Source organism: Bos javanicus, chromosome 25 (assembly GCF_032452875.1).
Source record: "Bos javanicus breed banteng chromosome 25, ARS-OSU_banteng_1.0, whole genome shotgun sequence".
NCBI classification, from domain to species: Eukaryota; Metazoa; Chordata; class Mammalia; order Artiodactyla; family Bovidae; genus Bos; species Bos javanicus.
In genome coordinates, this window is record NC_083892.1 from 26308887 (window position 1) to 26331049 (window position 22163).

The following is a 22163-nucleotide window of genomic DNA, read 5'->3' on the forward strand; positions in this document are numbered from 1 at the left end:
CCGGAGGCCTCGAGTGAGGAGGTCAGGAGAAAAAAAATAAATCAAAGTTGAAGCCGCCAGACAGCTGGCTGGGGTCCTGTTGTACGTTAGAAGGGGAGGGTCTCCCCTCCCCAAGTCCCACCCTGTCACCCCTTAGACTTCTCACAAACGTAGGAACCTGTCATTCTCCTGGAGGAAGGGAAAGCCCATTCCACATAAGCTCCTCTGAAAGGGTCTGGAAGTAAGCCGGGGGCATACTGGGAGGCTGAGCAAGCGCGAATCCAGCTACGCTGCCCCCCTGGGCACACCAGGAAGAGAAGATTCAGCTTTCAAATATGCTGGAATGGTTGGGGGAGGGGGTATAATTACTGCTGGGACCAGAGTTTCCTTCGCTTCCCCTAGGGGCCGCGGGAGTGAGGATTACGACCCTGGCTCGTGTGGTCCCTCCTTCCTCCATCTGCACTTCCTCCTCCTCCCTCCCCCCACCGCCCCCAAATAAATCCCAGGCCCCTCCCTTCGCCCGTCCCCAGGATCTGACGTGGGCTCGACACCTTTCTCAGCTTCTCTCTCCCGCAGCTCCAGTGCCCGAGCCTCAGCTCTCCAGGTTCTGCAACCCCCTCTCCACCCCTCCCCACCAAGCCCCACTAGAGCACAGTAGGGACCCTCCCTATTTTCGACCCCACCCTAGGTCCCCGGGACCTGTTTTGCCTCGACCCTCTCCCCCAGCTTAGAATCCAGCCAACCCGGGGGACCCAGGCGCCTGAGCCAGAGGGTAACCCAGGCGACCCGGCTCCTTCGCCCTTCTCGGCCCCACCCCCTGCAGCCGGAGCCGCGCCCCCTCTCCCACACACTCGGCAGCAGAGGACAGAAGAGATTGGGCAAAGAAGGGTGGGCTCCAGGCGACCCCCTACCTAGTTCTACCTCTCCGTCCCAAAAGGCAGAAAATTTGTCTCCCTTACTAACTGCTAGTAAGGGGTAAAAATTAACAAGAAAGATAAAAGGAGACGGAGGAAAGGTGACAGCTAGATTATTTAGGAGAGTCGCAGAGGAGAGAAATTGGTGTGAGTCGCCATGGGGACTCCCAGGGCCCAGCATCCGCCGCCTCCCCAGCTGCTGTTCCTATTTCTGCTGAGCTGTCCCTGGATTCAGGGTAAGGACATGGGTGCGTGGCGGTGGGCCCCCCGGGAAGGTCCCCCTGAGGGGGTTCTATATCTTTCTTTCCCAGAACATCCTGCGTCTTCTGAGCTCCTGGGGGAGGGGAGGGGCACAGCTGACGGACGTAGTAGGGGGGCAAGCCAGGGCTTTCTGGCTTGCACCTGGATACCCTAACCCCATATATTGAGTTGGGAAACGAATGAGGGGAGCTTTTAGCAGCGTCTCAGGGGTTAAATCCAGGGAGAAGGGCTGGGGAAGTTGCGGGTGGGGGGCTATCTGCGGAGGCGGCAGAAGCAGGCAGGGTACCTGGGTGGGAGATGGAGGTGATGGGAGAGATGCCAGGCACTGCACACACAAATATTCTTGGACGTATGGACAAAGACAGATGAACAGAGGCAGTGCTCAGAGACCAGATATTTACTCCCCCACTCTGACCCTCTAGCCAGACTCCAGTGAAGGGGGCAAAGACTGCAGAGAATGAGGGGGGGTGGGGGTGGGTAGCGCCGAGAGAGAGAACCACACTGCAGACAGAAACCCAGAGAGAAAGCTAAGCACTGCAGAAGCAAGGGCTGGGAGGTGCTGCCAGACCCTCCGCAGAGCCCCGGGGTTGCGGGGAGCACCTCTAAGGGGAAAATGAAGGTAGCAACCCGCCGCTTCTCTGCCCTCCTGGCGCTGTCCAAGGTGCTTACTGAGGGCCCACACGGCCTAGGGGAAAAGGGAGAAAGAAAGGGCTAGGGGGTGTGATGGGCAGCGGGGAGCCCCTCCTCCAGCCTTGGCTCTCAGCCCAGTCTGGGACCCTTCGAGCTCCTGCTGGCCCAGCTGACTGGGGAGGAAGAGCTCTGGAAAAGATCTTTCTGGAGAAGGAAGGCGTGTGGGGCAGTGGAAGAGCTCAGATGATTTCATCTCCTAGGTCTGCCCCTGAAGGAGGAGGAGGCATTGCCGGAGCCTGGAAGTGAGACTCCCACAGTAGCCTCTGAAGCCTTGGCAGAGCTGCTCCATGGGGCCCTGCTGAGGAAGGGCCCAGAGATGGGCTACCTGCCGGGTGAGGCCCCCAGAGTGGCAGAAGCTGAGAGGCAGAGGGAGGGACATTAACTCAGGGAGATGGGCAACCAGGCCAGTAAAATACAGAGAGAGACAGAGAGATGGTTCGAGAGAATCAAAACTGGACGTATACAGAGAGCCAGAATGATCAAGAAACAGAGCCAGACGGAAAAGCAGACGATCAAAGAGAAAGACAGATGGAAACTCAGACCAGAATCAGAGATAGAGTGGGACAAAAAAAAAAAAAACACAGAAAGAGAGAGAAAAGCAAGGATTAGTAGATTTAGAATCATAAAATCAGAGAGGGGTAAGAATATTAAACAGAGATCAAGAGTTCTAGAGAGAGCAAAAGAAAAAGACAGAGGAACAAGAAAGGGGTAACCAGGAGAGGGAGCCAGATCTGAATGGAGAGACAGAGATGCTCGATGAGACTGTCAGAGTGGAAGGGCCTGGACACAGAGAAGAAAAAGGGTGGAGGGCAGGATGTGGAAGGCTTGAGAGGCGGTGGGAAGCTGGGGTGGGGAAGGGAGAGGTGGGGGATCTGTGCCTTGTGGGGGAAGTCTTTTGGTCTCAATGGGAACTCTCAGTTTCCCTGAGCCCTACTCCCCAACCAAAGCCCACCAATTTGCTCCTCCTGTTCCCTGACTTCCCTTGCCCTATCCCAGGATCTGATCCAGACCCCACACTAGCAACCCCTCCAGTCGGCCAGACTATTGCAGCACCCTTTCTGCCTCGGGCCACTGAGCCGGGCACAGGGCCTCTGACAACCGCCGTAACCCCTAAAGGGGGTAGGGGGGCAGGCCCCACCGCGCCAGAGCTGCTGACCCCGCCCCCAGGAACCACAGCCCCGCCCCTTCCCGGTCCCGCCTCCCCAGGCCCACCCCTGGGGCCCGAGGGAGGAGAAGAGGAGACAACGACCACCATTATCACCACGACAACTGTCACCACAACAGTGACCAGCCCAGGTGAGACGATTGATGGGGGATGTGGGAGAGGAGCAGGGCGTGGATAGGGGAGAGGCTGCTGCATATGTGTGGAAGAAGGGATCCAGATAGGAGAGGGTCTTCTGCTTAAGAGTAATCATAAAGGCTAGCATTGATCTATGCTTACTATGTACCAGCGCCGTTCTAGGTTTTTATCTGAGAGTTGGGGAAGGGAGTTCTGGGCGCCCGTGGAAGAGTAAGCATTGGATTAAGTTATTAAGGGTGCTGGGGAGATGATGGATGGGGACCCCCGGAGTTGCTTGGCTGGGAGGGCACGAATGCAGAGAATCTCTCAGTCCCGGCGCTTCTGTCTCTTTAGTTCTTTGTAATAACAACATCTCCGAAGGCGAAGGGCACGTTGAATCCCCAGATTTAGGGAGCTCAGCCAGCCGCACCTTGGGGCTCCTGGACTGCACGTACAGTATCCATGTCTACCCTGGCTACGGCATTGAGATCCAGGTAACTGCATTAGGCATCCTATTGTGAAACCTCCTAACCCTTTCCTCTGGGCCCAGGGGTGTGCGCAGGTTTGGCCTAAGAAACCTGTTTTTCTCCGATGAGAACTTGTTTTCTCCGATGAGCCTGGTTTCTGAGGCTCTCACAAACTCTCCTAGAGTTCTACAACTTGGCCAGTGTCACTGTGATGTTACATACAGTGAAAAGGGTGGGGGGCTTAGGGGGTTACCACCTTGGCTGACTTGCCCTGGCGGGTCTGGATCTGGCTTCTTTAGGTGCAGATGCTGAACCTGTCTCGGGAGGAGGAACTTCTGGTGCTGGCTGGTGGGGGGTCTCCAGGTCTGGCCCCCCGACTCCTGGCTAACTCCTCCATGCTGGGTGAAGGACAGGTCCTTCGGAGTCCCACCAACCGGCTGCTCCTGCACTTTCAGAGCCCACGGGTCCCCAGGGGTGCTGGCTTCAGGATCCACTATCAGGGTGAGGAGTTTGGGGTCCTGGTGGAAAGGCAGGGGCCACACTGGGCTCAGGGGACATCTCATAGGCCTGCTAAGCTCACAGTGATGTCAAAGCCTTTTCCTCTTGCCTAGGATGGTGAGGGGCAGAATCCTCAGAGGAGACCTTCTTATTGTTTAGTTGCTAAATCATGTCTGACTCTTTTGTGATTCCATAGATTATAGCCTGGCAGGCTCCTCTGTCCATGGGACTTTCCAGGCAAGAATACTGAAGTGGGTTGCCATTTCCTCCTCCAGAGGATCTTCCCAAAGCTGAGATCAAACCCACATCTCCGGCCTTGACAGGAGCTTTCTTTACCAGGAGCCACCAGGGAAGCCCCAGAGGAGACCTATACACACTTATCTCACACAGAGATCTGTGTCTGGGTGTGCACCCATCCAAGGGACAGTTCATCCATTCCCTCAATAAATCTTTATCCAGAGCCCACTTCATACCAGCCCTGGGTTATCCTTGAGGAGAAGACTAAACAAGCCAAATGTAAAGGTAACTCAGAATCTAGGTAGGGAGATGGGCAAATAATCAAGATGATTATAATCCAGTGAGATAACGACCCCAATCCCTATGATGAAAGGACAATGGGCAAAATGTCAAAGGGACCTAAATTTCCTCTGTAAGGAATATAGGAACACCTCCTTGGAGGAGGTGATGACTAAGTTGACACCTGAAATGAGTTAACTAGGGAAAGGGTGGGAGGGACAGAAAGAGAAAGGCAGATGTCTAGATGGATCAAAAAACATATCCCAAGACCCAAAGGGGAGAAAAAAAAACTGTGACACCCACCCAGAGGAGTTGAGGTCACTCAGCATGGAATATAGAATTGTCCTGTGTGACCTGGGGTGAGTTACTTAACCTTTCTGGACTGCATCATCTTAACTGAAAAATGAGGATGATGTTACTTACCTCATCACATTATTAGGAAGGTCAGATGAATCCATACAAGTGCTTAAAACTGTCTGGTGCCTAGCGAGGGCTCAAAAATGTTGATCGTTGCTATTACAGGAAAAGCCCAGAAAGTGGTAGGGAGACTAGACTGGGAGGTAGGTCAGATTTGGATCACAAAGGGCCTTACTAGCTTCAGTGAGGAGTTCTCAGACTACATTATCCTTACAGGGGAGGAGGAGCCACTTCAAAATGTTTTAAGCAAGATAGTGACAGCCTCAGATTTGTGACCTAAAAAGATCCTGCTGACTTCCGGGGGAGCAGGCAAGAAAGAGGGGACGTGTTTGCGCATGCTTGCATTCTCCAGCACCCGCCCACAGACAGCCTACACACACGTGTTCATCCATATTTGCCTGTGTGTATGGAAACCTTCCTACGATGCAAGTGCATGTTCTAGCATACATGTGTGCATGAGGCCAGGGGCCCAGCCCATGATCCTTTTCTGGACATTGCTGCCATCTCCAAAGTCCCTTCCTCGGCTCAGAAACAGAGAGGGAATTGTGTCCCTTCATGTCATTTCATGGCTTTGCTGCCCCCTTGTGAGTTCTGCAGACCCTGGATCCCTTGTGACTTTATCCAGGACACAGGCAACCATTATCCCTTCCTCACACCCTCTCCTGCAATCTTTCTTCTGGACCTGCCCATGGGGTCAGGTGTGCAAGGTGGAGTCAGCAAACCTACCTGTAGAGAGACCAGTGAGTAGGGGTACATGTAGTTGGTGGTTAGGGCCTGGTTGTTGGGGAGCAAGGGCAGGCCTTGAGGGCCCAGGGCTGAGGGCTAGGCCTCAGATATTGTAAAATGGCTCCCCACTGGCTCCTTTAAGCAGCCACATCCCTAGTGCATTGAAAATAGGACTCGTTAGGCTAAATGGAACATCTGGGGAAGCAGGGCTACTGTGTAAATGGGCCTTCATGACCTGCCTCAGTCTTCCTTGTTCTGCAGCTTCTCCTGGCCCCTTTGGGACTGAGGCCCTGTTTAAGCCCTTGCCAGTCTCCACTAACTGGGCCTTCTGATCCACAGGGTCCCCATTAGCTTCTCTGGATGGTCAAAGGCTCCATCACCCCTCACCCCAGGGCCAACAAACGTTTCCATTTACGAAACCCTTTCACCAACTCTCCTTGCCTCCCCTTCTCACAGCAGCCCTGGGGGTGGCCATTGTCAACTCTGTCTCTGAGAGGAAGACAAAGCCTCAAATCTTACAAGGATGGTTTGGCCACTAGCAAATGCATTGCAGAGTCAGAAGTCAGATCCCCAAGTCCCTGACCCCCAGTCGTTTACTAATTGAGGCTGAGGGGCAAGTGATTAACATTTTCTGAGGACTTTCTAGTTCCAGGTGCTTGGTGTGTTTTTCTTTAAGGCCAATCCTCAATGATAGGAATTGTCATCTACAGATGAAAGGCCCAAGAGGCAAAGTCACGTGTTCGAGGCCATACAACAAATAAGTTGTGCAGCTGGAATTGGAGCTTAGGTCTGCCCATCTCTAAATTCACTGCTCTTTGCACTGCTCCACATTGACTCTTGGTGGCATCAATTGATCAGCAAGGCTAGGTTTTTAGGAGACAAAATAAAAACTGTTTGGTTCAGTCTCACAGTGGCAATAGGCAGGCATTAATGTGATGATAAACTTATGCATGTGGTTTCTGTATGGACCAAAAAAAAAACACCTAACTTTATTGAAAAGGGGAGTGGGGGGTCAGGAAAACTTCCTGGAGGAGGTGGTACTTCAGTTATTCCTTGAAAGATGAGGAAAAGTAAGACGAGAGCCTTGCAGGTAGAGGAAATTATGTGAAAAATACATGGAATTGGGACCATAAGGAGTCACAAAACTATACCTTGGGCTAGACCCAGTTGTGGAAGGGGCTTTCAAGCCCCTTCAATCTAAAGTATTCAGGCTTGAGTCTGTCAGTCATAGGCAGCCATCACAGAAGCTAAAGTTTATTGAAATTACAGTGTTTGGGGGGTTTTTTTGTTTTTTTCTTTTTGCGGGAGGTGGGGGATGTGTCTTGTTTTGGCCACTGTGTGACTTGCAGTATCCCCTACCAAGTATTGAACCCTGGCCCAGCAGTGAAATTGCCAAGCCCTAAGGCTGCAGTCCATGGGGTCGCAAAGAGTCAGACATGACTGAGTGACTTCATTTTCACTTTCATGCATTGGAGAAGGAAATGGCAACCCACTCCAGTGTTCTTGTCTGGAGAATCCCAGGGACAGGGGAACCTGGTGGGCTGCCGTCTATGGGGTCGCACAGAGTCGGACATGACTGAAGCGACTTAGCAGCAGCAGCAAGGATGCTGAAAGCTTGGCTTCTCTATACACCAGTCCTGAATCGAATCTCAGAGACAGAGTTTGGGGTGATGTAGAAAAGAAGAGCTTTGTTACTTTGCCAGGCAAAGGGGCCCAGAGCTTGCTAATGACGTCAAAATAATGTGTCCCAACTTAGAGAAAATGAGAAGTCTTATAGTAATTGTTCAAAGGGGGACTGATCAGCTCGTGGATATTCTCCTGATGGGTTGGTGGTGAGATCAGTAGAAGTCAGCATCATCAACCTTCATGTCCAACTGGTCTGGGGTCTATAAACTTGTGGGCAGCACGCCATCATTAATTTTTGTTAGGGCAGGGGTTTCAGCATCTACAAAATAGCTCAAAGATATTGTTGTGTGTATCCATTGATGGGGAAATAGGACTGTGTCCTCGGGGTGCACTATTATTTCTCTTTTTAAAACAAAATATTTATTTGGCTGCTCTGGGTTTAATTGATAGTTCTAGCACTGGGGATCTTTGTTGCCACATATGGGATCTAGTTCCCTGACTAGGGATTGAAGCCCAGCCCCCTGCATTGGAAGATCAGAGTCTTGGCCACTGGACCACCAGGGAAGTCCCACTATTGTTTCTCTTGACTCTCCCTGGTCTCAGCATCCCACCCCCCCTTCCCTAATTAATAGCTGCTAGAAGCTGCCCATTAGAACTGAGGGAAAGTCATAGAGGCTGAATGAAGGCTGTTTCCCATAACCAAAGAAATGGGGGACACAGAAAGGCTTTGTGCTTAGAAGCCCCACAGGGCCCTGCTCAGTGTCACTAACCACTGGACCACCAGGAAATGCCCAGATCCTATGCTCTACAAGAAGAAGGCAATGGCACCCCACTCCAGTACTCTTGCCTGGAAAATCCCATGGATGGAGGAGCCTGGTAGGCTGCAGTCCATGGGGTCGCTATGAGTCGGACGTGACTGAGCGACTTCACTTTCACTTTTCACTTTCACACAATGGAGAAGGAAATGGCAACCCACTCCAGTGTTCTTGCCTGGAGAATCCCAGGGACGGCAGAGCCTGGTGGGCTGCCGTCTCTGGGGTCGCACAGAGTCAGACACGACTAAAACGACTTAGCAGTAGCAGCAGCATGATCTACAAGGTCGTATTTGTGTCGATCTTAGTAGACCATGAACTCCTGAAGGCAAGGCTTTAGTCTGTTTCACCTCTGGCCCTCGGACCCAGCCAAGGAAATGCTTGTTGAATTTTGAAACACGGAGAGACTAGAGTCTCTAACAGAATCGCTCAGGACTGGAGAGTCAGAAAAAGCAAATGCCTAGACAAGCTGGACCCTCTGCTAACCACAGCCTGCCCCTCCTACAAGATCCAGCTTTGAGGTATTTCCTCCAGGAAGCACCCCTGCCAGCTTTTAAAAATTACTACATTTTATTTTATTTTATTTATTTGGCTGTGTCAGGTGTTAATTGCTGCAGCACACGTGATTTTCACTGACTCATCCAGGATATTCTGTTGCAGTACACAGTCTCTCTAGTTGCAGTGGCGTGTAGGATCTTAATTCCCTGACCAGGGATGGAACCAGCGTCCCCTGCATTGCAAGATGGATTCTTAGCCACTGGACCACCAGGGAAGTCCCCAGGAAGGCCTTCTTGATGAGCTCTGCTTAACCAGACATACAGAGCTCTGTCAGGATCAAGTTCAGAGTCCATCATTGACTACCAATGCACTTTCTATTTATTTGTTTTATCTCATATGACTGCAAGAATTTCAGGAGGCTTTCAAAAAAAGACCACAAGCAATAAAATTAAATAGAATAAGTAAGAAAAAAATTGGCATCAGGTAATGCTTATTAAATTTGGGGGAAAAAAAGAATGTGGATGGAAATTCCCTGGTTGTCCAGTGGTTAGGACTCTGTGCTGTGTCTGCTGAGGGCTTGGGTTCAATCCCTAGTTGGGGAACTAAGATCCCAGAGGCTGAGTAGCATGACTGGAAAAAAAGAATGTGGATGGACAAGCCACTGTTACTGGGAGCAAGTCTCACTCCATCTGATTCTGAGCTTCCCAGCAGCCAGTGCAAAAAGAGAGATTCCAGAGCTCTCATGACAGGAAAGAAGACAAACCAGTTGCTTAGGGAAAGCAGAGCTTTCCCTAGCACTTTACTTTCTGTGGAAGACTTACTCAGAGGGTACTGAGTATTAGAGTCTTTAATGGCAAAATACTTTCTAAAGGAGCTCATTGTGACTCCTTTGGATGAGAGCTGAGGATATAATACCACAGTGCACCTCAGTGGAAGGAAGTCTGTGGGTGTGGAGGGGAGAAAATGATATGAGCCACTTAATAACTCGGAGCCTCAATTTCTACATCTAGAAAGTGGGTCACAGCCTTCCTCCTCAAAAGTGCTGCATGAACTCATTTTGGAAGCTGAGTGGGCTCTGCAAATACCATGTGTTATTATTAGAGCTGGATGGGGTTCAGAGTGGTCAACTGATTTGCCTGAGGTCACACAGCCAATGAGTGCTAGCTAGGATCCAGAATTTCTTTGAGTCTCAGGTTATCATCTCATCTGTAAAATGGAGGCCCAAAGCGGGTAGATTACAAAGATTAGGGGACATCAGGGGTGTGGAAATTACCTCCTCAAGAGAAAATGTGTCCACGTAAGGACTCCAGTATGAAGCCAGTGTGTGCCTCTGGGGGTGGGGGGGTGGAAAGAGGGGAGGAAGTGCTGGGGGGTCAGTGAGAGAGGGTGGCATGGGAAACTGAGGTCTTCTCCTTCTCTGCCTGATCCAGCCTACCTCTTGAGCTGCGGCTTCCCTCCCCAGCCAGCACATGGGGACGTGAGTGTGACAGACCTTCACCCTGGAGGCACTGCCACTTTTCACTGTGATTCGGGCTACCAGCTGCAGGGAGAGGAGACCCTCGTCTGCCTCAATGGCACCCGGCCAGCCTGGAGCAGTGAGCCCCCCAGCTGCATGGGTGAGTCTCCTGCTCCTCTCCGTCCCAGGAGCCCCGCTGGAGGGGCCTGTCTTTGGGGATCTCTATCTTTGGGGAGCACCCATCTTGAAGGGTTTTTTTTATCCTGAAGAGTCCCTATCCTAGGGTCTCCCTCTGGAGCTCTTCACCCTAAGGGTCTCCATCCTTGGTGTCTCCATTCTTGGAAGGTCTCCATCTGGAGAAATCCCATCTGGAGGGTTTCCAGATCTTAGTTCCCTGACTAGGGATTGAACCCACGCCCCTAGCAGTGGAAGCATGGAGTCCTAACCACTGGACTGCCAGGGAATTCCTGGAGGGCCCCCACGTGGGGAGTCATCATTCTAGAGGTCCCTGTTTTGGATAATGCTCATCCTAGAGGAAATCACTTTTGGGGTCTGTATCTGGAGGGTCTCTGTACTGGAGAGCCTTCATCCTGGGAGCCTATCCTGAGTATTCGCCATCCGAGAGCTTCAGTTTGGGGGCACGTGCATATGCGTGTGTACTAAGTTGCTTCAGTCATGTCCAACTCTCTGCTTCCCTATGGACTGTAGCCTGCCTGGCTCCTCTGTCCATGGGATTCTCCAGGCAAGGATACTGGAGTGGGTTGCCGTGCCCCTCCTCCTTGGTGGGGACGATCCCCACCAAGGGATTGAACCTGCATCTCTTACATCTCCTGCATTGGCAGGCAGGTTTTTTTTTTTTTTTCTTTTTTACCGCTAGTGCCACCTGGGGGGAATCCCTCATAACTCCCCACCCCAGGGTGTCCACATCTGGGGAGTGTCCATCCTGGGGGCGGGGTGTCCAGCCTGGGGTCTTTGCATTCCAGAGCTGGTTCCTTACCTGGGTAGTGGCATGGAAAAGTCCTGGGGTGAGCCTGTAGGGCAGAGGTCATCCCAAGGCCAGGGCCCAGGCAGAGCTGTGGGCGCAACAGCTCTGAGGATGGGACAAGGACAAGTCGCCTTAACCTGCTGCCCCTCTGCCCACAGCATCCTGTGGGGGCACCATCCACAATGCTACTCTTGGCCGCATCGTGTCCCCTGAGCCCGGGGGAGCTGCAGGGCCCAACCTTACCTGCCGCTGGGTCATTGAAGCAGCCGAGGGACGCCGGCTGCACCTGCACTTCGAGAGAGTCTCGCTGGATGAGGACAATGACCGGTGAGGGTCTGAGCCTTGGGTCAGAGGTTCCCCCTTCAAGGAAATAGGAAGGCTACCACAGGGAGGCAGCAGACTAGGGGCATCCCAGTTGGGATCTATGTTAAATGGAGATCAGTCCTTCCCCTTTCTTAGGCAGTGTAGCTGTGAAAACTGAGACGATCACTTAACCTCTCTGTGCCTCATTTTCTTCATCTGTAGAATGGAGATAATAGTAGCTCCCTCTTAATGTTTCTGTGAGGACAAATGAATTAAAAATAAGTGAAATTCTTGGAGTGACCAGCACACTGTAAGCACTCTAAATGTGTTTACCATCATCATTATCCTCAGTCTTTATCTAATAAACTGGTACCCCAGGTCTGTCACTAGCTGCTCTGTGATGCTGGACAGGTTACTTACCCTTTCTGTGCCTCAATTTTCTCATCTATAAAATGAGGGATAATAATAGTATCTGACTTGAGGGTTCTTGTGAGAATTCAATGAGATAAAATGTGTACAGGCTTAGAAGAGTCCATGGCATATAGTTAATATTTGAAAGCAATAGCTATGAAATTAAGTTAGAGCAGGCAAGAGGTGAAGCAGCTTCCTAGGGGAAGCCAAGCTCCTGACCACCTCTATTCATCCCAGGCTGATGGTACGCTCAGGGGGCAGTCCCCTCTCACCAGTGATCTATGACTCGGACATGGATGATGTCCCAGAGCGGGGTCTCATCAGTGATGCCCAGTCTCTCTATGTGGAGCTGCTTTCAGAGACACCTGCCAATCCCCTGCTGCTAAGCCTCCGATTTGAAGGTAACAGCCTTCCCCCTGGGGCCCCAACTCCCCCACTTTCCCTTCTTCCTGATGCCCAGGCATGGTCACAAGCACATATTCCATCTCTGCTCATCTCCATGTTTGGATTCCTCTAAACTGACTTGCCTCCCGATCCCCAAGTGACAAAGATTCTGTCTAATTTCCTGAGGTGGCCTTTCTACTTAAGCTTCAGGTATGGCTGGATCCAGGTACAGCTGGTCTCAGGTACACAGCCAAGAGGCCAGTTGCTTTCATCTCTCCTTTCTTCCCTCTTGGCTGGCTTCATTCTTAGGCAGACTCTCAGCCTGTGTACCTAGCAGTTCCAGATTTACATACCACCAGCTTTAGTAACTCCATTAAAAAGAGGGGAAGCATACCACTTTTCTAAGAGCTTCAGCAAAGATGCCAGGAAAGGCTTTCAATGTCCTGGCTTAGGTCAGATGTCTATGCCTGAGCCAGTCACTGTCAGGTGGTATAATGTTTGGCAGATCCACGTCACACGTCCATTCCTAGTTGGCCCCAGCTGAACCTCATGGACTGGAAGTGGGGAGGGCATGAGACCCAAAATGAAAATAGGAGTGCTCTTAACAGAGGGAGGAAGACTGGATGCCAAATAGGTAGAAGCAAGGAAGTCAGTGATCATAGGAGGAGTCATTTGAACTAGGACTTACAGGATAGAGAGAACTTTAAAAGACAAAGATTGGAAATGAGCATCAGATAAAAGAACAGTGTGAGCAACAGTAGAGAGGTAGAGAAAAGCCTGATATGTCTGGGATACAGAGAGTTTCCCTGTGTCTCAAGTCGAGGATTTATGCAAACAGTAGCAGGAAAGAGACAAAGAAAGTGAAATGTACAGCGATGAAAGGGGCTGGTTTCTGATATGAATCAAGGGAGAAAGGGAATTTGCACTGTGCCCTGATGGGTGCATAGGATTTGGACATCACACCTTACCAGGTTAAGTAACAGTGAAATAGAACAGTGGATCTGATAAATAAATTGCATATTAGATTCTGAGACTGCAAAGAGAATTTCTAGGTCTGAGGCCTGCCTCCATAATTGTGGGTCACTATTGCTCCATGGGCTTCAGACTCTTTCTGTATCTTTCTGAATCTTACCTGAGTCTTTGCAGCTAAGATATGATCAGATGGGTAAAAACTAAAATGCTCTACAAATGTTCATTTTCACTGCCTTAGCCCAAAGTTGAATAAGTAGCTTTTTGTATTTGCCTCACTTTTGGATTCCATCCACAGTATGGATTATCAGGGATGATCAGAAGTCAACTGTTATTTTTGAGGAGTGAGCACACCTACATGAGCCAAGTCTCCAAAGGCACCCTTTCCCCCTCAGTCCATTGCAGCTTCCAGAGCCAAGCGTCTCTGGCTGGGAATCAAGGAGTCTGGGCTTAAGAATGTCTGGTTCTGCCACTGCCCCACCCTGTGACATGGGGCAAATGGCTTTTTGTCTATGGACCTGGTGTCCTCATCTATAGAATAGTGGCTGGGACTTGACTGGTCTCAGCCTCTGTCTAGAGGCCAAGGAGCTAACATAAATGTGCCAATGAGGAATGTTAAGGTTTGGGGGAAACTGGAGAGTGAAAGCTAAACCCAAGGGCATTCAATTTTAAATAACCCACTGGGGGGCCAAACCACACTGGAATTCAGCCCAGTTCCCCAGTCTGAGATCCCTAGAGGCCTGTCCTATTGTGTGTGTGTATTTAAAAAGTATTTATTTATTGGCTACATGGCATGTGGGATCTTAGTTCCCTGACCAGGGATTGAACTTGCAGCCCTTGCATTGGAAGCACAGAGTTTTAACCACCAGACTGCCAGGGAAGTCCCTGTCCTAATGTTTACTTCCTGTGACTGACTCCTCTCTAGCCTTTGAGGAAGATCGCTGCTTTGCCCCCTTCCTGGCACATGGCAATGTCACCACCACGGACCCTGAGTACCGCCCAGGGGCACTGGCCACCTTCTCGTGCCTCCCAGGATATGCCCTGGAGCCCCCTGGTCCCCCCAATGTCATCGAATGTGTGGATCCTACAGAACCCCACTGGAATGACACGGAGCCAGCCTGCAAGGGTGAGCCCTCCACCGCCCTAGACTTCCTTCGGTCCACAGGCTACCTCCTGATCCGGGGAACCTAGGAAGGCCATCAGAAAGGAGAACCTAGTAAACTCAGGCCTTGGATCAATCCCTGTCCTTTTCAGAGGCTCAGCTCAGTTTTCTTAGCTAAGTAGTTGGTGGGCTTGTTACAGAATTCAAGGATCATAACACAAATATCTTCAAGAACTAGGGCTGGAGTTGGGCTAAGTCAGAGATTGGGTGGTGATGCATCAGCTGGTGAATGGGCGGGGTGAGTTAAGAGTGGGGCTGGGGATTGGACACAACAGGACTAAGCATAGCAAGAATCAGGTGGATAATAGATAATAGAAGTCCGGGAGGAGGTATGGTGCGCAGAGTTGGGAGTGGTGAGAATGGTGGTGAAATATAGACTGTATGCCCACCTGATCCTGAATCTGACACCGTTTCTCCCCTAGCCATGTGTGGAGGGGAGCTGTCAGAGCCAGCTGGTGTGGTCCTCTCTCCAGATTGGCCCCAGAGCTATAGCCCTGGCCAAGACTGTGTGTGGGGTCTGCATGTCCAGGAAGAAAAACGCATCTTGCTCCAAGTTGAGATGTACGTTTGGGTACCACAGAGGGTTCGATGGGTGTGGGCTCAGCCATGTGATATGACAATGCACTGCCCTGCTTTCTCAGGGCATGTGAAAGCTGTCTTGAGCTTTTTCACATGATTCGGTGGATATATGTTCAGATTAAAAGGGTGTATAAGGATTCAGGATGGGGGTGTGGGACATCAAGTAGACCTAGGGACAAATCATGTATTGGGTGGAAAACCTTGGAGAAGCAAATGGGGTAATGCAGCCTTCCTCAGGGGCTATTGTGAAAAGGGGGCTCTGGCCTGGAGTCTCACTGTTTGACTGTTTCCAAGGCCACCTGTGGAGTGATTTCCAGGGACCCAGGCCCAAGTGTTGCATCAGCAGCAGCACACAAGATGAGTATAGGTGTGGGGGAAATCCAGTGAGCTCATTTGATGTGAGGTGGTCATGTGCCTGGACAAAACTAGAGTGGGCATAGCTCAAAAAGCAGGTACTCAGGCGGGGCCTAGAATTGGGCGGGGTGGTAATGAGCATGGCCTGTGGTTGGTCAGAGCTGGAGTTGAGCATGGCCTGTGGTTGGTCAGAGCTGGAGTTGAGCCTGACCAATCACAGGCTTTTGGAGTTAAGCATCACCCGGTGATTCAGAAGGGACTGGGGAGTAGAAGGCGTTAGCAGTGAGCAGGGTTGGGTACTGGGAAGCAGAAATCGGGAGAAACCAATGGAACCTGGAGCGGCTAGCATGGAGAAACCCATAATTGATCCAAACCTGAGGCATGGGATAGGCAACTGGAGAGTAGGTAAGGTTAGTAATGAACCGAGTTAGGATTGAGCAGAACTGGACGGGAGGAGCTGATCATAACCCATGCCCCACTCTGCAGCTTGAATGTGCGCGAAGGGGATATGCTGACGCTGTTCGATGGGGACGGTCCAAGTGCACGAATCCTGGCCCAGCTGCGAGGGCCTCAACCGCGCCGCCGCCTCCTCTCCTCTGGGTCCGACCTCACGCTGCAGTTCCAGGCACCGCCCGGACCCCCCAACCCGGGCCTGGGCCAGGGTTTCGTGTTGCACTTCAAAGGTACGAAGGCCTAGGGTCCCGAGATGGGCAGGGGTCCCGCAAGTCAGAGAGGCCTCCGAAGCTGGAAGGGCGCCCTGGGTCTCAGGACAGCCTCCAAACTCGCTGTCTGTCCCCTGCAGAAGTCCCGAGGAACGACACGTGCCCCGAGCTGCCGCCTCCGGAGTGGGGCTGGAGGACGGCCTCCCACGGGGACCTGATCCGGGGCACAGTGCTTACTTATCAATGCGAGCCTGGTTATGAGCTGCTCGGCTCCGACATTCTCACCTGCCAATGGGACCTGTCCTGGAGCGCAGCGCCGCCCGCCTGCCAAAAGAGTGAGCCCGGACCCCGCCCCTGCCACTCATGGCCCCGCCCCTGCCCACCTGTGTTTCACTGCTCTGCTTGGGCCCCGCCCATCCCCTCTGCGCCCCGCTTGGTCCCATCTTGTCCCCGCCCCTGTTTTGTCTGGGCTCCACCCCTTCGCTCTAGGTCTTGCCCAGATCTTCTTTAGGCCCTGACCATATGTGCCCTGGGTATACCACTCCTCTGCTCCTCGGTGTCCCGAAACTGTCCTCTTTGCTCCCCAGTCTCAACTTCCCACGGCTACATCCCTTCGTCTCGCGCTGTCCTGGGTCACGACCCTGGTCCTCTGGGACCCGCCTCATCTTTTCGTGGCCGCGCCCCCACAGTCTCTTAACCCCGCCTCTGCTCCGTCTGAGTTCCACCCCTCACCTGGCCCTTCTCCAGTCTCTCAGTCCCCAACGCTTGACATTACGGGGAGCCACTTTGCTGGGGCCTAAGCTCGTCAGAGAACTTGGTTAATTTTAATGCAGTCAATAAAGTGCCATGCTGGGTTGGGGCTGGGGTTGTACAGAGAGGTTGGGAACCCTACCTACGGAGACAGAGCTCACAGCTCACAGTCTCGGAGAGGGACAGATATTTAACTCAAGATATTACAGTGCTAAGTGCTGGGTAACTTCAGGCAAGGTACTTAACATCTCTGAGTTTTTTCATCCGTGAAGTAGGAATAGGGTGTTGTGAAAAGCAAATGAAAAGTTTTTCACATTAGTACCTGGTGATAGTAAACAGTAAGTACTAGCTGCTGTAAGTATGAAGAAGGGCTGTGGGAAAAGGGAGGGTGCATTACCCCACAGATAGGGCTGAAGATTTCACAGAGGAGGCGGCATTTAAAGGAGCTGGGAGTGTTTATCTTTTAGAATTGAAAAGAGGGGTGGCATCTTGTCACTTTCACCAAATTTTGGGAAGCCTGTCATGAGGATATGGGGCTGTAGGTCTTTCATCTGGAACGCAGGAGGAACAGTGGGACCAATGAGGATAAGTTTCAGGAAGCCAGATTTCGACTGGACACCAGGAAAACTTTCTAGTTGACACAGGTCCCCTTTCCTTGAAGGATTCACAGGATGTCTAACCCAGAAACCAGATAGGATGGAGCAGGGACAGGAAGAGATGAGAGCAGGGCCCAGAGGGGATAGGGTCTGACCCAGCTGCCCAAGTCTAAGGAGAGGACCCGCCCCAGGCCTCACACTGAGCCTTCAGCAGAGCTGAGACCCAGGTCTCTGAAACTCAGCTCAATGCTCCATGGCTGTGACCCTGAACAGTTCCAGCTCTGCCACTTTCTGATTGAGTGACCATAGGCCAGTCATTTGACTGCCTTGAACTCTGAGCCCCAAGGGAGATGACAGTGACCTTGATCCCTCATCAGGGTATATGATATTGTGTTTGTAAAACATTTAGCAGGGTGCCTTGCACAGGTCTGTATATAGGAAATGGCTTTGCCTGGGACTCTTTCCTAGCATGTCTGTGAACAGATACCCACAGGGGCCAGGCAGGCAACATAAGTGAGCAGACTGGGCTAAGAATGAGGGAAGCAGGAGGGCTGGACCCCTCTTCTGCTGATGATTTGCCAGGCAGGGCTGACACAGCGGGCATTTAGCTGGTTTGCTCTGGCTAAGTGGTTCACTATTTCAAATTTCACCCTGGGATGGGGGCCCAGGTTGCCCCACACAGTCGGTCTTCTGGAAGAAAAGTGTCAGCTCCGCTCAGTCATGTCTGACTGTTTGCGATCCCATGGACAGTAACCCACCAGGCTCCTCTGTCCATGGAATTCTCCAGGCAACAATACTGGGAAATCTGATATGTACAATGCATTGAATTTTTAAAGTTTTCCCAATTCCTGCTCTCTTCATTCTGAGGAAGGAGAGGGAGGTGGTGGAGGGTGGGGGTCTGCCCCAAGGAGATGGCCTATGGCTCAGGGCTTTCCCAGCTCTCAGCTTCTAGGAGATCTTTTAAGGCCCCGGCTCCCCGTGACTTTGCTCTCTTGTCAACAGTCATGACTTGTGCCGACCCGGGTGAGATCACCAATGGGCACCGTACCACCTCCGATGCTGGCTTCCCGGTTGGCTCCCATGTCCAGTACCGCTGTCTGCCCGGGTACAGCCTGGAGGGGGCGGCCGTGCTCACCTGCTACAGCCGGGACACGGGCACGCCCAAGTGGAGCGACCGGGTCCCCAAGTGCGCCTGTGAGTCTGGGGACACCCTGGGACAGGTGGCTGGGTGGCCTGCTCACAGTGCAGCTGGTCCATGGCTGACCTCTTCCCCGCAGTGAAGTACGAGCCGTGCCTGAACCCTGGGGTGCCAGAGAATGGCTACCAGACACTATACAAGCATCACTACCAGGCTGGCGAGTCTCTGCGCTTCTTCTGCTATGAGGGCTTTGAGCTCATCGGCGAGGTCACCATCACCTGTGTGCCCGGCCACCCCTCCCAGTGGACCAGCCAGCCTCCACTCTGCAAAGGTGCCTGGGCATGCAGGGCAGGAAGGGGCATAGCAGTGTCTGGGATGTGACAGGGCAGGGAAAGTTAGGTAGCACATTCGAGACTGCTGAGTTTTCCTGTTCACCTCCCATGGGCTGTCATCCTCAGAGGTAGATCCACAAGCCCTGGGGAAGTTCAAGGTCATGGACTCATCCTAAGGGAAGTAGGACAGGGGGCTTTGGTTTGGCAGTCCCTTGCCCTCTGGACTGGTCTCAGTTTCCTTATTTTTGACAAATTCTACAGCCCTGGTGGGTTTAGACTCCCCAGGGGTCTGGAGAAGGACGACCAAGGCCCTGCCCCCACTGAGGGAAGGATCAAGCTAAGGTTGAGCAGAGGGCAGAGAAACCAGGCTGTCCGACCCAGCCCCACCGGGCTCCCGGCCCTCTCTGCAGCCTCCTTCCCTCCCTGGCTCAGACCCCGTCCCCTCCCCCTCCTCTCCCTGCAGTGGCCTTTGAGGAGCTCCTGGACAACCGAAAACTGGAAGGTCAGTGAGGGCACAGTGGAGACCCAGGCCTGGCCGAGCTGGGAGGGCAAGGCAGAGGCCGGGGGCAGGAGGCCAGATCCCCGGCGGGGTGAGGGCCCAGGGGTTCAGGGCCCAGGGCAGGAGGCTGGGAGAGCCCAGGGTGGGCCCAGCGCCAGCTCACTGGCCTCTCCTCCTCTCTCCAGTGACCCAGACCACTGACCCGTCACGGCAGCTGGAGGGTGGAAACCTCGCCTTGGCCATTCTGCTGCCCCTGGGCTTGGTCATCATCCTTGGGAGTGGTGTTTACATATACTACACCAAGTAAGTACCTGACTCGGGGAGCTGCTGGCCAGGGCAGACGTCCTGCCTGCCTGGCACAGAAGCCTGGGTGAGGGGGGGTTGGGGGCTCACTTCTCGATAAGCCCCTCTATCTCCTTCCTTTCCCAGGCTACAGGGAAAATCCCTCTTCGGCTTCTCGGGCTCCCATTCCTACAGCCCCATCACGGTGGAGTCAGACTTCAGCAATCCACTGTATGAAGCTGGGGTGAGCCTTTCCCGTACCCTAGAGTGCCCCACCCCTCTGCTCCCCTGGGACCCTATACGCTTCTCTCAAGGTCTCTGTAATACCAGTCTTGGGAACTGCAAACTCAGCTGCCTACAAAGGCCACATCAGTGAACAAAGCAAGTCAGTGGGCTAATAGGGAGTGGTGGGGACTGTGGCTAATTGGAAAACGTGTACTCCATCCACTTTGTGGTGGAATTGTTGTTCAGTTGCCAAGTCATGTCTGACTCGGTGACCCCACAGACTGCAGCTCACCAGGCTTCCCTGTCCTTCACCATCTCCTGGAGTTTGCCCAAGTTCATGTCCATTGAATCAGTGATCGCACCCAACCATCTCATCCTCTGGCAGAAACCTAGGCTCAATTGCCAGATCTTCCAATTGTCCGAGAAGATCCAGAAATTTCAATTTTTATGTGATTTTAAGATACTGTAGAGTGAACCAAACATATCCATTGGCCAGATTCAGCCCAATTCATATCCCATGGCTGCCAAACTCCCAGTGATCAATGTTATTTGAAAAATACAGTCTTGGATGTCCTTGGAAGCCCAGTAGTAAAAACTCTATCATTTGATAGACAATGTATTTTGCTATTTAAAGGCAAAGTTTTCTTATACAAGGGGTATTTAAATCAGTTAATTTATTTGGTATTCGACCAAAGAAAAGCCATTTGCTCCTGTGCTGAAAGAAAACAGGCTGTGTTGAACTACATCTGAGACCACACCATTCTATATTTAACGGGCAATTTAAGGGAACTTCAAGGGTAAATTTAGTACCAAGGGACTGGGAATTTGGCTCCAGCATGAACTGGAACTCCACACTTTTAATGCAGGGGCCATGGTTCAATCCCTGGTCGGGAACTAAGATCCTGCACTCTGTGGCCAAAAAACAACAAACAAACAAACAAATGCAGAGTCTTTCCCCTTCCTTGTGGATACCTATTTTGCTGTCTCATCCACCTCCATCCCACTCCAGCAGCTGATACATCTCTCTGTTTCCAGGATACACGCGAGTATGAAGTATCCATCTGAACACCAAGACAAAGGCTGCAGGACGCCCTTCCTCTCCTCATTCTGGGCAGGAAGCAGCACAGGACCCGGTCTCTGGCTTCCTTCCTCCCTGCTGTGTAAATAGTCTCCTGGTCCCACAAGGGGGCTTTGATGGCCCTGGGGACCCTACAGTAAATAAACCAGCATCCTGTGCCCAAAGCCTCCTCTTCTCAGTTGCCAAACAAGGGGCCTGCCCCACCGACTCTACCTGCTTTTGGACCCTGGGAGGGGAACTCAGTCCCGGCTGCAACTCCTGGGGCGCCTCCAGCCCAGAGCACCCCACAGGGACTATACCCAAGAGCTCTGCTGTTCCCTTGGCCAGGAAGGCTCTGTCCTTCCCAGTTGCTTTGGCCCTGGCCTAACCTCTAACCCTAGAGGGTCAGAAGAAGAGGGATGAAGCGGAGAGCTGGGACAAGACCCCTACCCCTTTCCTGCCATGCCCCCTTCCCATGGTGTCCCCGCCTTTGCTTCTGGATTTTTGGTTTTGAGCAATAAACAGAAAATCACCATTTGTAACTGGGCTGGTGGGGTGTGGGAAGGTGGGTCACAGAGCACTGGAGATGGCGAAAGTGGTCTCTCTGGAGAGAGGGCTGGGGAGAGAGGAACAATTTTGGGGAAAGATGGCAGTTTACGTTTGCAAACAGGGCAGTGTTGAAGAGGCTGGCCTGGGATCAAAAAGCCTGGCTTTAGGCTCAGACTCTGGAGGACCAGCTGGGTGCCCTCCTGGCCTCAGCTCTCTCTCTACTGGGCTTGGCATTTCCAGGCTCTTCAGGATGGGCCATAGCTGGCAGTAGGTGCCGCTCATCTCTCACTGTTTGCGTCCATGCATGCTTGCTAAGTTGTTTCAGTTGCGTCCGATTCTTTGCGACCCTATGGACGGTAGTCCGCCAGGCTCCTCTGTCCATGGGATTCTCCAGGTAAGAATACTGGAGTGGGTTGCCATGCCCTCCTCCAGAAGATCTTCCCTACCCAGGGACTGAACCTGTGTCCCTTACGTCTCCTGCATGGGCAAGTGGGTTCTTTACCACTAGCACCACCGGGGAAGCCCACCTCTTAGTGTCTAACAGGTGGAAAACAGCGCTCAATTTGTTTCACGACCAGTTGCCCTAAAAGTTGGCCCCTTCTTGAAAATTCTTGTAATAAACCCAAGTGTACCGTTCTTTTTCCCCCCAATCTTCTTGGCATTTCAAGCATATCTGCTATTACATGTATACCAAGTATTAGATTTGCAGCCTTTCCTAAACAATGAGCTTGTTTTGTATCCTATGGGTGTCCTTTTCTTTACTCTTGGGCATTATAGGGAATTTATA

The 22163-nt window shown here is 52.1% G+C and overlaps 1 protein-coding gene across 4 annotated transcripts; it reads left to right on the forward strand.

The window, feature by feature from the left end:
• The first annotated feature begins 500 nt into the window (after positions 1-500).
• SEZ6L2 (seizure related 6 homolog like 2) lies at positions 501-21364 on the forward strand. Of its 4 annotated transcripts, none has more exons than XM_061401608.1 (18): positions 501-1129; positions 2045-2176; positions 2841-3140; positions 3478-3617; positions 3890-4091; positions 10114-10299; positions 11283-11451; positions 12076-12239; positions 14117-14317; positions 14776-14914; positions 15773-15969; positions 16089-16283; positions 18297-18488; positions 18572-18763; positions 19228-19266; positions 19449-19566; positions 19668-19789; positions 20806-21364. In XM_061401608.1, the coding sequence occupies exons 1-17, from the start codon at positions 1051-1053 to the stop codon at positions 19780-19782; spliced, it is 2760 nt and encodes a 919-aa protein (XP_061257592.1). In that variant the 5' UTR covers positions 501-1050; the 3' UTR covers positions 19783-19789; positions 20806-21364. The 4 variants fall into 4 exon arrangements, with proteins under 4 accessions (XP_061257592.1, XP_061257591.1, XP_061257593.1 ...); XM_061401607.1 differs by having other exon boundaries at positions 503-1129; positions 19693-19789; XM_061401609.1 differs by lacking the exon at positions 19228-19266 and having other exon boundaries at positions 503-1129; positions 19693-19789.
• Positions 21365-22163: the final 799 nt, after the last annotated feature.

Bases quoted from the DNA above. Each gene is read 5' to 3' on its own strand.
- SEZ6L2 (XM_061401607.1), top strand. From the start codon at position 1,051: ATGGGGACTCCCAGGGCCCAGCATCCGCCGCCTCCCCAGCTGCTGTTC. The intron at 3,141-3,477 runs GTGAGACGATTG...CTGTCTCTTTAG, and splicing joins CACAACAGTGACCAGCCCAG to TTCTTTGTAATAACAACATC. The intron at 11,452-12,075 runs GTGAGGGTCTGA...TATTCATCCCAG, and splicing joins CTGGATGAGGACAATGACCG to GCTGATGGTACGCTCAGGGG.